The sequence below is a fragment of the Neomonachus schauinslandi genome, chromosome 6 (genome assembly GCF_002201575.2).
Source record: "Neomonachus schauinslandi chromosome 6, ASM220157v2, whole genome shotgun sequence".
Taxonomy (NCBI): Eukaryota; Metazoa; Chordata; class Mammalia; order Carnivora; family Phocidae; genus Neomonachus; species Neomonachus schauinslandi.
Genome location: NC_058408.1, coordinates 47,368,013 through 47,381,438, shown reverse-complemented (window position 1 = coordinate 47,381,438; position 13,426 = coordinate 47,368,013). Strand labels below are relative to the sequence as shown.

At 35.2% G+C, this 13,426-nt stretch overlaps 1 protein-coding gene across 4 annotated transcripts in view; it reads left to right on the top strand.

Annotated features, from left to right (window-relative positions):
• TDRD5 (tudor domain containing 5) overlaps positions 1–13,426 on the top strand; it is a 101,128-nt gene that overhangs the window by 27,850 nt on the left and 59,852 nt on the right. For all 4 annotated transcript variants that reach the window (XM_021682601.1, XM_021682598.1, XM_021682600.1 and 1 more), the window contains exon 6: positions 9,548–9,701. In XM_021682601.1, coding sequence (XP_021538276.1) covers positions 9,548–9,701 — 154 coding nt within the window. The remainder of the gene's footprint in view (positions 1–9,547; positions 9,702–13,426) is intronic.

Sequence of the window (13,426 nt, the reverse complement as noted above, 5' to 3'; positions counted from 1 at the left end):
AAAAGAAGGGTCCAGATGTAAGTAGGATTAAGAGAAGAGAGCCAGAATATTTCAAAAACAAGCTACTTATGTATATATAAATGTTTAAATTTGAGTGTAGTTGACCATATTACATTAGTTTCAGGTATACTTCATGGCAGCTCAACGTTTAAATATGATGCTATTCTCACCACAAGTGTAGCTACCATCTGTTACTATACAGTGCTATGACAATATCACTGACTATATTCCTTATGCTGTGCCTTTATTCCTGTGACTTATTCCTTCCATAACTGAAGCCTGTATCTCCCACTCCCTTTCACCAATTGCCCATCCTCCCCATCCCCTGCCTTCTGGCAACCATCAGTTTGTTCTCTGTATTTACAGGTCTGATTCTGCTTTTTGTTTGTTTATTCATTTTTTTTAATATTCCACATATGAGTGAAGTCATATGTTATTTGTCTTTCTCAGTCTGACTTGTTTCCCTTGCATAGTACCCTCTAGGTTCATCCATGTTGTTGCAAATGGCAAGGTCCCATCCTTTTTATGGCTGTGTAATACTTGTGTGTGTGTGTGTGTGTAGCACATCTTCCTTATCCATTCATTTAATGGACTCTTAGGTTGCTTCCATTATCTTGGGTGTTGTAAATAATATTGTAGTAAACATAGGGGTGCATAAATTAAATAAATTAGTATTTTCATTTTCTTTGGGTAAATTCCCAATAGTGAAATTATTGGATCATATGGTATTTCTATTTTTAACATTTTGAGGAACTTCTGTGGCTGTATTATGGCACTGTATTTTTTAACAATATATGAAAATAGTAGAAGGAGGAGGTCTGAAGCAGAAAAGCCGTCCAGAATGTTCTACAGATTAGGAAAATGAATTTAATGTAAGATATACAACAGAAGAGGATCAGGGCCAAACTTCTTCAGTGTGTTAAGAAAAAAAGAGAATAAAGAGAAGAAGAATTTATCTATAGATAGTGAAAGCATGTCAGAAATGCATGCCTCTAATACAGATCAAAACTGAAGCCTGCTTTTTCAAAAAGATACGTTAAGAAAGTGATACAAAAAGATAAAGTTGTTCTTTCATAAACAACATAAATCTGAAATATATGAATTTGGAAATAAAGTTATAATAGATGGGGCAAAATTAGAAACAAAAGAAAAAAATCATTTCCAAAATGAAGACTAAACTACAAAGATGACAAGAGCTAAAAATACAACAGATAATGCCCTCAGAAAAGAACAGGTAAATATGAGGAACATTTTGAAAATTAAAGGGAAATGAAGGAGGCACTGGGGATCTAGGCATAAAAAATCTCTGTAAGATTTTGAAATCTAGTGAGAAACTCAGGCACACAAGTAAATTAAGATGGTATGTCTGAGTAGCCTGTATTGGAACAATCTTGAAGATAAGTATTGTAAATTCTGGACAAAGTTTAAAAAAATCACTGTCTGAAGATACTAGATCAATATCTAAAAGTAGTCAGAAACTGGACAGGATTCAGCATCTGGACGAGGGAATGACACTTTTATTTGCCTGGATTTTGGCCTGATGGCAGGCCCCATCCAATGTTTGGAATTTTGGATTTGGACAAAAACCAGAAGTTTATACTGGCTTGAAGAACCAAAGGATAGTGTTTAGAGGTATGTAAGCAGCTGAAAGAAGGGGAGAAATTTTAGGATGGAGAGAGCTACAGAGAACTCGGAGCACCAAATTCTGCACATAAATTCTTCCCAAATCTCTGGTTGACAGTTGAACTACACATGGTTGCAGCAGGGTCAAAGTAGCCTAGTAAGGCTAAAAGAACTGAATATATTTCAGCTGTTGATCATTACGGAGAGACAGAGATTAAGTTCGTCCCAACTGCCTGCTAAAACAAAGCAAAAAGCAATTGGCTTAAAAGGAATATGAACAATTCCAGAGTCTTCTTAATATATCATTCATCATGTCCAGGATACAAACCAATTTACTAGATATCTGTTAAGAAACAAATATGATCCTTGGTGAAGAGAAAAAGTAAGCAATGGAAATATTGGTGATGTAGATGTTGAAGTTAGAAAAGAGTTTTTTTTAAAAAATATTTATTTGGGGTGCCTGGGTGGCTCAGTTGGTTAAGCAACTGCCTTCGGCTCAGTTCATGATCCTGGAGTCCCGGGATCGAGTCCCACATCGGGCTCCCTGCTCGGCAGGGAGTCTGCTTCTCCCTCTGACCCTCCCCCCTCTCATGCTCTCTCTCTCTATCTCATTCTCTCTCTCAAATAAATAAATAAAATCTTTAAAAAAAATTTATTTGACAGAGAGACACAGCAAGAGAGGGAACACAAGAGGGGGGAGTGGGAGAGGGAGAAGAAGGCTTCCTGCTGAGCAGGGAGCCTGATGTGGGGCTCGATTCCAGGACCCTGGGATCATGACCTGAGCCGAAGGCAGCCGCTTAACTGACTGAGCCTCCCAGGCACCCCAGAAAAAGGGTTTTAAAAGAACTTTTATTGTCCTGTTAAAGGATATAAAGAAATATGTGTTCATATTGAATGAACAGATAACAGGTCTTACTGGAGAAAAAATATAAAAAAACAAGATTTGCTAGAAGTAAAAAAAAAAAATTCACTGCAGTATCTTAACAAATTGGAAACGGCAGAAGAAAGCACCAGTGAACTTCAGGACAGATCAATAGAGATGGTTCAGTCTGAAGAACAGAGAAAATAAATGAAAGATAAAAAAAACAGAGTCTGAGAGACTGGTTAGGACAATACCAGATGGTCTAATGTAGATGTAATTGGTGAGGAGAGAAAGAAAGGAGAGGAAATAGGAAAATATTTGAAAAAATGGCTGAACATATTCCAAATTTTTGTGAAAGAAGTTTACAGATTTAAGAAGCCCAGATAACCTCACACAGTGAATATAAAGAAAACTTTACACAGGCACATCATAGTAGCTGCAGAAAACCAAAGATAATTAGAAAATTCTGAGAGCATTCAGTGAAAAATGATTTTCAGAGAAAATCCTGAAAGCAGTGAAAGAAACAGAGGGACAATGATACGAATGATGGCTGACTTCTCATTAGAAACAATAATGACTAAAAGAGAGTGGAAGGATATCTTTAAAGTGCTCAAAGAAAAAATAATGTTAGGCCAATATTTTATATCTAGTGATAATATCTTTCAAGAATGAAAGTAAAAGACATGGGTGCCTGGGTGGCTTAGTCGTTAAGTGTCTGCCTTCGGCTCAGGTCATGATCCCAGGGTCCTGGGATCGAGCCCCGCATTGGGCTCCTTGCTCAGCAGGAAGCTGCTTCTCGCTCTCCCACTCCCCCTGCTTGTGTTCCCTCTCTCGCTGTGTCTCTGTTAAATAAGTAAATAAAATCCTAAAAAAAAAAAAAAAAAGTTTCCAAATGATCAAAAATTGCAAATTAGTAGTAAGCAGCCCTGCAGTATAAGAAATTCTAGAGAACATTCTTTAGGCTGAACAAAATGATGCTAGGTTGCACTCAAATCTGCAGGAAGAATTGAAGAGCACAGGAAATGGTAAATGGGTATATATAAAAGACTTTCCTTTCATCACTTAAATATATGACTGCTTAAAGCAAAAATTATAACATTGTGTAATTGAGTTTGTAACATGTGGATATGTGGATGTAATACACACGAAAACCATAGCATAATGAGTGGAGCTATAGGTTGTAAGGCTCTTTATATTTTATGTTAGGTAGTACAGTAGTACTGAAAAGTTAAGGATGTATAAAACAGCCATAAAAATGCAGAGTTGCAGCTAGTAAGCCAGTAGAGAAATTAAAATGGAATTATACAAAAATACTCAGTAAACCCAAAGGAAGATAGGGTTTAGTGTTCAGCTTGTCTTGTTCAGCTGTCAGAAGAAATTAAATAGAAAAATAGTGGGATGCCTGGGTGGCTCAGTCAGTTAAGCATCTAACTCTTGATTTCAGCTCAGGTCTTGATCTCAGGGTTGTGAGTTCAAGCCCCGTGTTGGGCTCCACACTGGACGTGGAGCCTACTTAAAAAAATGGCAAAATGGTAGCTGTAAATCCAATTATATTAATTTCATAAATGTAAGTGGGTGAAATATTAGAATTAATGAAATTATGAGACCGGATGTAGAGGCAAGATGCAACTAGCTGACATTAACAAGAAACACACTGTAAATATAAAGACAGAGACTGAAAGTAAAAGATGAATAAGACAGTAAATGAAATAAGCATAAAAACAATTAAAAAATTCAGATAAAACAGTTCAACGCAATATGTATTATCAGAGGACCATTTGGTAAAGGATCAGTTCTTAGGAAGGGCAAAGGATCAATTCTTAGGAAGACACAACATTTAAATGTGCATTTATCTAATATTTTAAAATAAATGATCCAAAAATTGACAAAATAATGAATTCCATAAATAGATTTTCTTTTTCCAGTGATTAATAGGATAGCTAAAAAATGCATAAGGACATAGAAAATCTGAACCACTCTCTCTACCATCTTGGTCTATTTTATGGAACACTAGACTCAACACTGCAGAATACACTTTCTGTTCAAGTATATATGGGACATTTGCCAAGATAGAACATTTAGTTGGCTATAGAAATAAGTCTTAACCAATTTCAAAATATTGAGATCTTAAGAGTATGTTTTCTGATTAAGAAGGGATTAAATTACAAATCAAACAGTAAATTATTTAAGTATTAGCCTTTCAGATAATTTGGAAATTAAACACCATTTTTCAAGTAATTATTAGGGAAATTAGAAAGCCAGACAACTCCATTAAAAAAAATTGCAAAAAGATCTGAACAGTTTGCAAATGCAGATATGTGAGTGATTAATAGCACAAAGCACAAATGTAAACTCTCATACATTTTTGATGCAAGTATAAAATGGTACAACTACTTTGGAAAATGTTCTGTTTCTTATAAAGTAATTATATATTTACCCCCTTGACCCAGGATTATACTCTTATTTTCCAAGAGAAACCAAAGCCTGTTTCCCCCTCCCCAAAAGACTTGCACATAGTATTTATAATAGCTTTATACTTAATTGCCAAAACTGAAAACAACCCCCATTATTCACCAATGGGAAAATGAATAAAGAAATTATGGTATATTTTTACAATGAAATACTTATTCACCATTAAGAAGAAATAAGCTAATACATGAACCAACATGGATGAATCTGAGAAACACTCGGTGTTGAATGAGGCCTCACACAGAATAGTGCTGTAGGATGTCTTCCATGTGAAGTGCTGGAATAGCCAAAGTTAATCTGTGGTGGAGAAGAGTTGTTTGTCTCTGGGAAGGGGAGAACTTGCTGAACTGATGGAAATGTTCTGTATATTGAACAGGGCTTTGGGTTACACAGTTTTGCTTTTTTTTTTTTTTTTTTTTGCACACAGATGTTTATAGCACCTTTATTCATAATTGTGAAAACTTGGAAGTGATTAGAATGTCCTTCAGTAGGTGAATGGGTAAATAATGGTATATCCAAACAATGGAGTATTCAGCTCTAAAAAGAAATGAACTATAGGTCCATTTCTTGGTTTATCTCTTCTACTCTAAAGATTTTTAAGTGCCATTTATATATGTATATACTTAAAAGTTTGAAATATTTCCAGGTCTGACATATTTTCTGGGGCTGAGTCACATCATGAGCTTCCTAAAGAGTACAGTCAATGATGTGCCCACTAAAATCCCAGTTTACACAGTTTTGCTTTTATCAAAGCTAATTGGTAGGCTTAAGTTTTAAATGTTTCACTGTATGTCAATTTTACCTTAAAAAACTAACATATTGAACTCAGTTAATTATGTGCATGCTAACTCATTTTGGGGTGAAGGGTATTGATATTTGGAGGTTACTCTAAAAATGTATAAAAAAGATAAGATGGATTGGTAGGTAGATGGATGGATAGATGATAAAGCATATAGCAGAATACCAATATTTATATCACGAGGTGGTAGATGTTCATTGTCCAAGTCTTTAACCTTTTGTTGTATTTGAAAATTTTTTTTTAAAGATTTCATTTATTTGACAGACACAGTGAGAGAGGGAACACAAGCAGGGGGAGTGGGAGAGGGAGAAGCAGGCTTCCTGCTGGAGCAGGACCCTGGGATCATGACCTGAGCCGAAGGCAGACGCTTAACGACTGAGCCACCCAGGTGCCCCCCCTTTTAAAGATTTTATTTATTTATTTATTTATTTATTTATTTATTTATTTGACAGAGAGGTATTTGAAATTTTTCATAAGAATATGTGAGGGAAAAATGAACAAAGAAAGGTAAAGATTTAAGAGAAAGTAACAGACTTTGAAAACATGGAAAGAAGAGCCAACATATAAATAGTAAAACTGAAGAGTAGAACAGAACAAATACTAAAAACTATAGTTTGAGTGAACTTTACTGAAATGGAAGATTTGAAACTGTGTATTGAAAGAACACATGACATATCTGAGAATGTTCACCAGAAAGACCCACATCAAATTATTGGACTTAAAAAAAAAAAACCCTTTGGGCATCTAAACAAAAAGAGTAAGTGACTTATAAGGGAGACAGAATTAGGTTATGGATATTTTCACAGCAGTATTTTATGCTAGAAGAAAAGGGAGTAACCTATTTCATATACTCAAGGGAAAAAATGTAGGCTAAGGATTTTATAGTTAGCAAAATTAACCTTCAGCTATAGAGCGCCAGAGAAGCTGTTATCACCATGCAAGGATTTAAGAACTCTTGTTCCCTTGAGTCCATCTCAAGGAGTCTACTGGAGAATGAACTTCAGAAAACTAGAACTGTTGAGAGAGATTGACAAAAGAACTGACAGTGCTACTTGTAAAACTAAGACCAAATGAGGGTTAGAAGGAGAGAATATAGTATGTAATGGCTATATAGTCTGACAGTGTAGATAAAGAACAATGCCACAAAATGATAAGGGTCAGCATAGGCAAAAAAATTTGCTTTTATTGTATTGATAGTGGTAATGTTAGTACTGTTAATCAATTTTGAGACTGTTGTGTAATGTGGTATAGGGCATATTAATAATTATGGCATATGTGGAAGCAATTATGGGATAATTTTAATTGTATAAACATATTATAATATATTCCAGGAATATCATATCATTCTTGGAATGATATGATGAACCTGGAACATCTTATCATTCCAGACTAATAAGGAGGCTATTAAAGACTAGGTTCGCATCAGAAGGGCTTAGGAATCCACTTGAAGAGTTATTTCAGGTATCAGTGATGATAATACGTGCAGTGGTTTGAAGTTCATCAAATATGTTTAATTCTGTGAGTTCTTATGATATTAAAAACTAACTGGTCATCTTAGAGGTTGTTAGAGAACCAATTTATTTTCTTGAAAAAATGATAAAGAGAAAGAGCGAATCACTTATCCTGGCTTTGCTAAATGAACTGGTATAGCAGATGAGGGTAGCATATCTATAAAATGTTCCAACTAAGTAACAAAAAAGAGTTGATAGAATTTCACTATGTTAAAACCCTTAATAGTAGATCTAGGTATGGACCAGGAATGGCTCCAGACACCACCAAAAAAGAGACAACCAGGCATTATGTGCCCTCTTTATAAACACAGTATCACTTAAAGTCATAGAGCATGAGTCTGACCAAGCCTTTGATCCAGCTACCAATGCAGAAAATAGTTTTTGCACTAGAGTATGTCATCTGCAAAATCCACACGGTGAGGAAATGAAATCATGTAATAGGATATATTCATATATTAGAGGGCATAAATTTAAATTCTAAGTTAAAATTGAGTTGGAGGTGGAAGAGAGAAATGAAGGAGAGTGGGAGTAGAAATACATCAATTACTTCTTTGCTTATGGTTGGGAGTCTGTAAAGCTGGAGACATAACAAAGGAATTAGGAAGAAATATATCTGACATATCAGTCAGTGGACAAAACCAACTTAATACTGATTCTCAGAATCCCAAAGCAAAACTCAACTGTGTCATGTACTGATATGGGATTATCTCTGTATTAACTGAAAAATGTACAACAGATATAGTCTATTATGCTGAAGCATGATGTGTGTTCACATTTTGACAGTTTCTAGAAAGTTGCTCAAGCACCTGATGATGATGGTTAATGCAAGAAACTTGGAATGATTGGTTCCCTCCAGGGACATGATCTCCTGGGCCACTGAAGGATGGGAGTGGGTCAGAGACTTAGTTTTGCTGTATACTTTTTTGAGACTCCTAATTATCATGTATTAAAAAAATTAATGAAATCCTTCCCAGCCTAGTCTTGTGTTTGACTGACTTGCATATTCATAGTACTAGGCACTTTACAGAGAAGATGAACCATTAAAGAGACTAACAAACATAAAAAGAAAAGAAGCCATAATATGTAATGTGCAAAGAAGTAGAGATACAAGTCTCATTCACCATCATCCTTCCCCTTTCTTCTACCAAACTTTTCTCTCTTGGGATATTCATGACTAGCTATAGATGTGATATTAACAACCCTTTAAAACCATGACTTGGCTCATGTTGGGCCCCCGTTTTCCAAGTGTCTTGGGAGAAGTCATAAAGAGTTGAATTGGGTCTCATAGTGTCCATGAACAAGAAGGTATACAGCAGTCCCGTCCTGTCAGGAGTTAGTTCTTTCAGAGTGTTTGCCTCTGTGTGCCTGTCAGTTTTCCCCAAGGTGATTAAGTCAGAGCAAGTGTTTATTTCCTATTTTAGTTGGAGGAACAGAAAAATAATTATGTTTAGCTCAACTGCTTTACCTTGCTTAGGAAGACAGAAGTTTAAGAATTTGAACATTTTTTTTTTTAAAGATTTTTTAAATTTATTTATTAGAGAGAGAGTGAGAGAGAGAGCACAAGAGGGGGTAGGGTTAGAGAGAGAAGCAGACTCCCCGCCGAGCAGGGAGCCCGATGCGGGACTCGATCCCGGGACTTCGGGATCATGACCTGAGCCGAAGGCAGTCGCTTAACCAACTGAGCCACCCAGGCGCCCAAGAATTTGAACATTTAATGGGGGATCTCACTAACAAGGGCAAACTTCCAATTCATTGTGCAGTTTAAACCAAACATATTTCATATAAATCCCATATATATTTTTTCTATATTTGGTATAATTTTTCTTCTTTTGCAAGGCAAGAAAATCAAACAATACTGTAGGAGATACACTGACACCTGCTTATTAATCTCAACATCTAGGGTGAAATCATAAAATTTTAAGGAAATGTTTTAAAATAGTATTACTTTATTGCATGTTGAAAGTGGTAGTGAATTCTTTATCTGAAAATAAATAGCCAGTAATGACTTTTGTATTTTGTGCATCCCCCCCTTTTTTAAGACTTTTGCTTTATAATCAAATATTGTTAAAAATGAGAGGTAAAAAGCCCTCCTAATTTTCACTTCAATTTATGTATGCTTTAAAAGGAACTTGAAACTGGCCTGGAAGGGATTCTAGGTCTCAAGGTAACTCACATATTGACTAAGTCCAAATTAAGGGACATTGTTTAAGGGCGTCTATATATGTTATATTCCTTTTATCTAATGTTTTATGTTATTTCTGTTTTTTTTTTCTTTTTTGACAGATAATCTTTAAAGAGGAACTTTCACCAAAAAAATTGGGCTTCTTAAATGTGACAGAACTTGTTGGAGCTCTTAGTGACATTCTCCGTGTTGAGTTCAGGGAAGGAGAACAAGACTTACTGGTGTTTGATGCTGATATGAAGCCACTACCACCTGGTGAGTTGAATCACAATTTGATGCAGACTTGATTTTTTGAAAATTGAAGTATAGTTGACATACAATTATATTACTTTTAGGTGTACAACATAGTGATTTGACCGTTCCATACATTATGCTGTGCTCACCACGATAAGTGTAGTTGCATTTTGTCACCATACAATGTTATTACAGTATGATTGACTGTATTCCCTATGCTGTATTTTTCATTCCTGTACTTATTTTATAACTGGAGGTTTGTACCTCTTAATATTCTTCATCTTTTTTGCCTATCCCCCCACCACTGCCCTCCCTTCTGACAGCTATCAGTTCTCTGTATTTATGATTGTTTCCATTTTGTTTGTATTGATTTTAGATTTCACATATGAGTGAAATCGTTGTGTTTGTCTTTTTCTGCCTGACTTATTTTACTTAGCATAATACCCTCTAGGTTCATCCATGTTGTCTCAGATGACAAGATTTCATTTCTTTTTATAGCCAATATTCCGTTGTATATACACTAGGACTTTATGTGGATAGACACTTAGGTTGCTTCCATAACGTGGCTATTGTAAATAATACTGCAATACATATAGGAGTGCATGTATCTTTTTGAATTAGTGTCTTCATTTTCTTTTGTTAAATACCCAGTAGTGGAATTTTACTGGATTGTATGTTATTTTTGTTTTTAATTTTTTTTTTTTTTTTGAAACTTTACACTGTTTTCCACAGTGGTTGCACCAATTTACATTCCCACCAACGGTGCACAGGGTTCCCTTTTCTCCATATCCTTGCCAACACTTGTATATTTCTTATCTTGATACTAGCCATTCTGATAGGTATAAGGTGATTTCTCACTGTGGTTTTGATTCTGCATTTCCCTCATGATTAACAATATTTAGCATCTTTTATGTGTCTATTGGCCATCTGTATGGCTTCTTTCAAAAAATGTCTATTCAGATTTTCTGCCCATTTTTATTTGGATTTTTTTTTTTTTTTGGTATTGAGTTGTAGAAGTTTTTTTTATGTATGTTGGATATGAACCCCTTATTGGATATATCATTTGCAAATATATTCCCCCATTCAGTAAGTTGTCTTTTCATTTGGGTTTCCTTTGTTGTGCAGAAGTTCTTTAGTTTGGTGTAGTCCAATAGTTTATTTGTACTTTCATTTCCCCTGCCAGAGGAGACATACCTAGAAAAATGTTGGTAAGGCTGATGTCTAAGACATTACTGCCTATGTTTTTTTTTTAGGAGCTTTATGGTTTAAGGTCTCACATTTGGATCTTTATTTTGAGTTTGTGTATGGTGTAAGAAAGTGGTCAGTTTAATTCTTTTGCATGTAGCTGCCCGGCTTATTGAAAAGATTTTCTTTTCCCCACTGTATATTTTTGCCTCCTTTGTTATAGATTAAATGAACATATAAGCATGGGTTTATTTCTGTGCTCTCTGTTCAGTTGATCTATGTGTCCATTTTTGTGCCAGTCCCGTACTGTTTTGATTATCACAGCTTTGTAGTATGTCTTGAAATCTGGAATTATGATACCTCTGACTTTGTTCTTTTTCAAGATTGCTTTGGCTATTCAGGATCTTTTGTGGTTCCACATAAATTTTAGGATTATTTATTTAGTTCTGTGAAAAATACTGTTGGTATTGGAGCAACTGGGTGGCACAGTCAGTTGAGCATCCGACTGTTGGTTTTGGCTCAGGTCATGATCTCAGGGTCATGAGATTGAGCTCTGCGTTAGGCTCCTTGCTCAATGGGAAGTCTGCTTGGGATTCTTCCTCTCCCTCTGCCCCTCCTCTCTTTCTTTCTCAAATAAATCTTTAAAAAAATACTGTTGCTATTTTGATAAGAATTGGATTGAATCTGTAGATTGCTTTGGGTAGTGTTGACATTTTAACAATATTAGTTCTTCTAATCCATGAACATGGTGGATCTTTTCATTTGTGTCATCTTTAATTTCTTTCATTGGTATTTTATAGTTTTCAGAGTACAGGTCTTTCACTTGGTTAAATTTATTCCTAAGTATTTTGGGTTTTGTTTTTTTTTTTTTTTTGGTGCAATTGTAAATGAGATTGTTTTCTCAATTTCTCTTTCAGCTACTTCATTATCAGTGTACATGCAACAGATTTCTGTATATTAATTTTGTATCCTGTAACTTTACTGAATTCATTCTAATAGATTTTTGGTGGAGTTTTTAAGGTGTTCTGTGTATAGTATCATGTTATTTGCAAATAATGACAGTCTTATTTCTTATCAATTTGGATACCTTTTTTTTTTCTGATTGCTGTAGCTAGGACTTCCAGTACTGTGTTGAATAAAAATGGCAACAGTGGACATCCTTGTCTTGTTCCTGAGAGGAAAAGCTTTCACTTTTTCACTATTGAGTATGATGTTAGCTGTGGATTTGTCATATATGGCCTTTATTATGTTGAATTATGTTCCCTCTATATCCACTTTGTTGAGAATTTATCATGAACAGATGTCGAATTCTGTCAAAAGCTTTTTCTGAATCGATTGAGGCAACCATGTTTTTTTTTTTTTTTTTAAAGATTTTTATTTATTTATTTGAGAGAGAGAATGAGAGACAGAGAGCACGAGAGGGAAGAGGGTCAGAGGGAGCAGCAGACCCCCCGCTGAGCAGGGAGCCCGATGTGGGACTCGATCCCGGGACTCCAGGATCATGACCTGAGCCGAAGGCAGTCGCTTAACCAACTGAGCCACCCAGGCGCCCAACCATATGTTTTTTAACTTTCATTTGTTAATGTGATGTATAATTGATTGATTTGTGGATATTGAACCATTCTGGCATTCCTAGAATAAATCCCACTTGATTGTGGTAAATGATCCTTTTAATGTATTGTAGAATTTGGTTTGCTAATACTTTGTTGAGGATTTTTGCCTTGTATGTTCATTAGGGATATTGACCTGTAGTTTTCTTTTTTTGGTAGGGTCTTTGGTTTTGGTGTCAGGGCAATTTTGGCTCATGGAATGAATTTGGAAGCTTTCTTTCCTCTTTTATTTTTTGGAATCATTTGAAAGAGTAGGGATTAAGTCTTCTTTATTTAAATGTTTGGTAGAATTCACCTGTGAAGCCATCTGGTCCTGTACTTTTATTTCTTGGGAATTTTTCGATTACTGATTCAATTTTGTTATTAGTAATTGGTCTTTTTATTTTCTATTTCTTCCTGATTCAGTTTTGGAAGATTGTATGTTCCCAGGAATTACCCATTTCTTCTAGGTTGTCCAGTTTGTTGGCATATAATTTTGTGTAGTATTTTCTTAGAGTTCTTTGTATTTTCGTGGTGGTTTGTTTTGTGTTTCATTTTTGATATTATTTGTTTGAATCTTTTTTTTTTTTCTTAATGAATCGGCTAAAAATGTATCAGTTTTGTTTATCTATTCAAAGAACCAGCTCTTGGTTTCATTGATCTTCTCTATTGCTTTTTTGGGTTTTTTTTTTTTTTAAATTTTACTATGTTATGTTAATCACCATATATCATTAGTGTTTGATGTAGTGTTCCATGATTCATTGTTTGCGTATAACACCCAGTGCTCCATTCAGTACGTGCCCTCTTTAATACCCATCACCAGGCTAACCCATCCCCCGACCCCCCTCCCCTCTAGAACTCTGTTTGTTTCTCAGAGTCCATAGTCTCTCATGGTTCATCTCCCCCTCCGATTTCCCCCCCTTCATTTTTCCCTTCTTGCTATCTTCTTCTTCTTTTTTTTTTTTTTTTTTT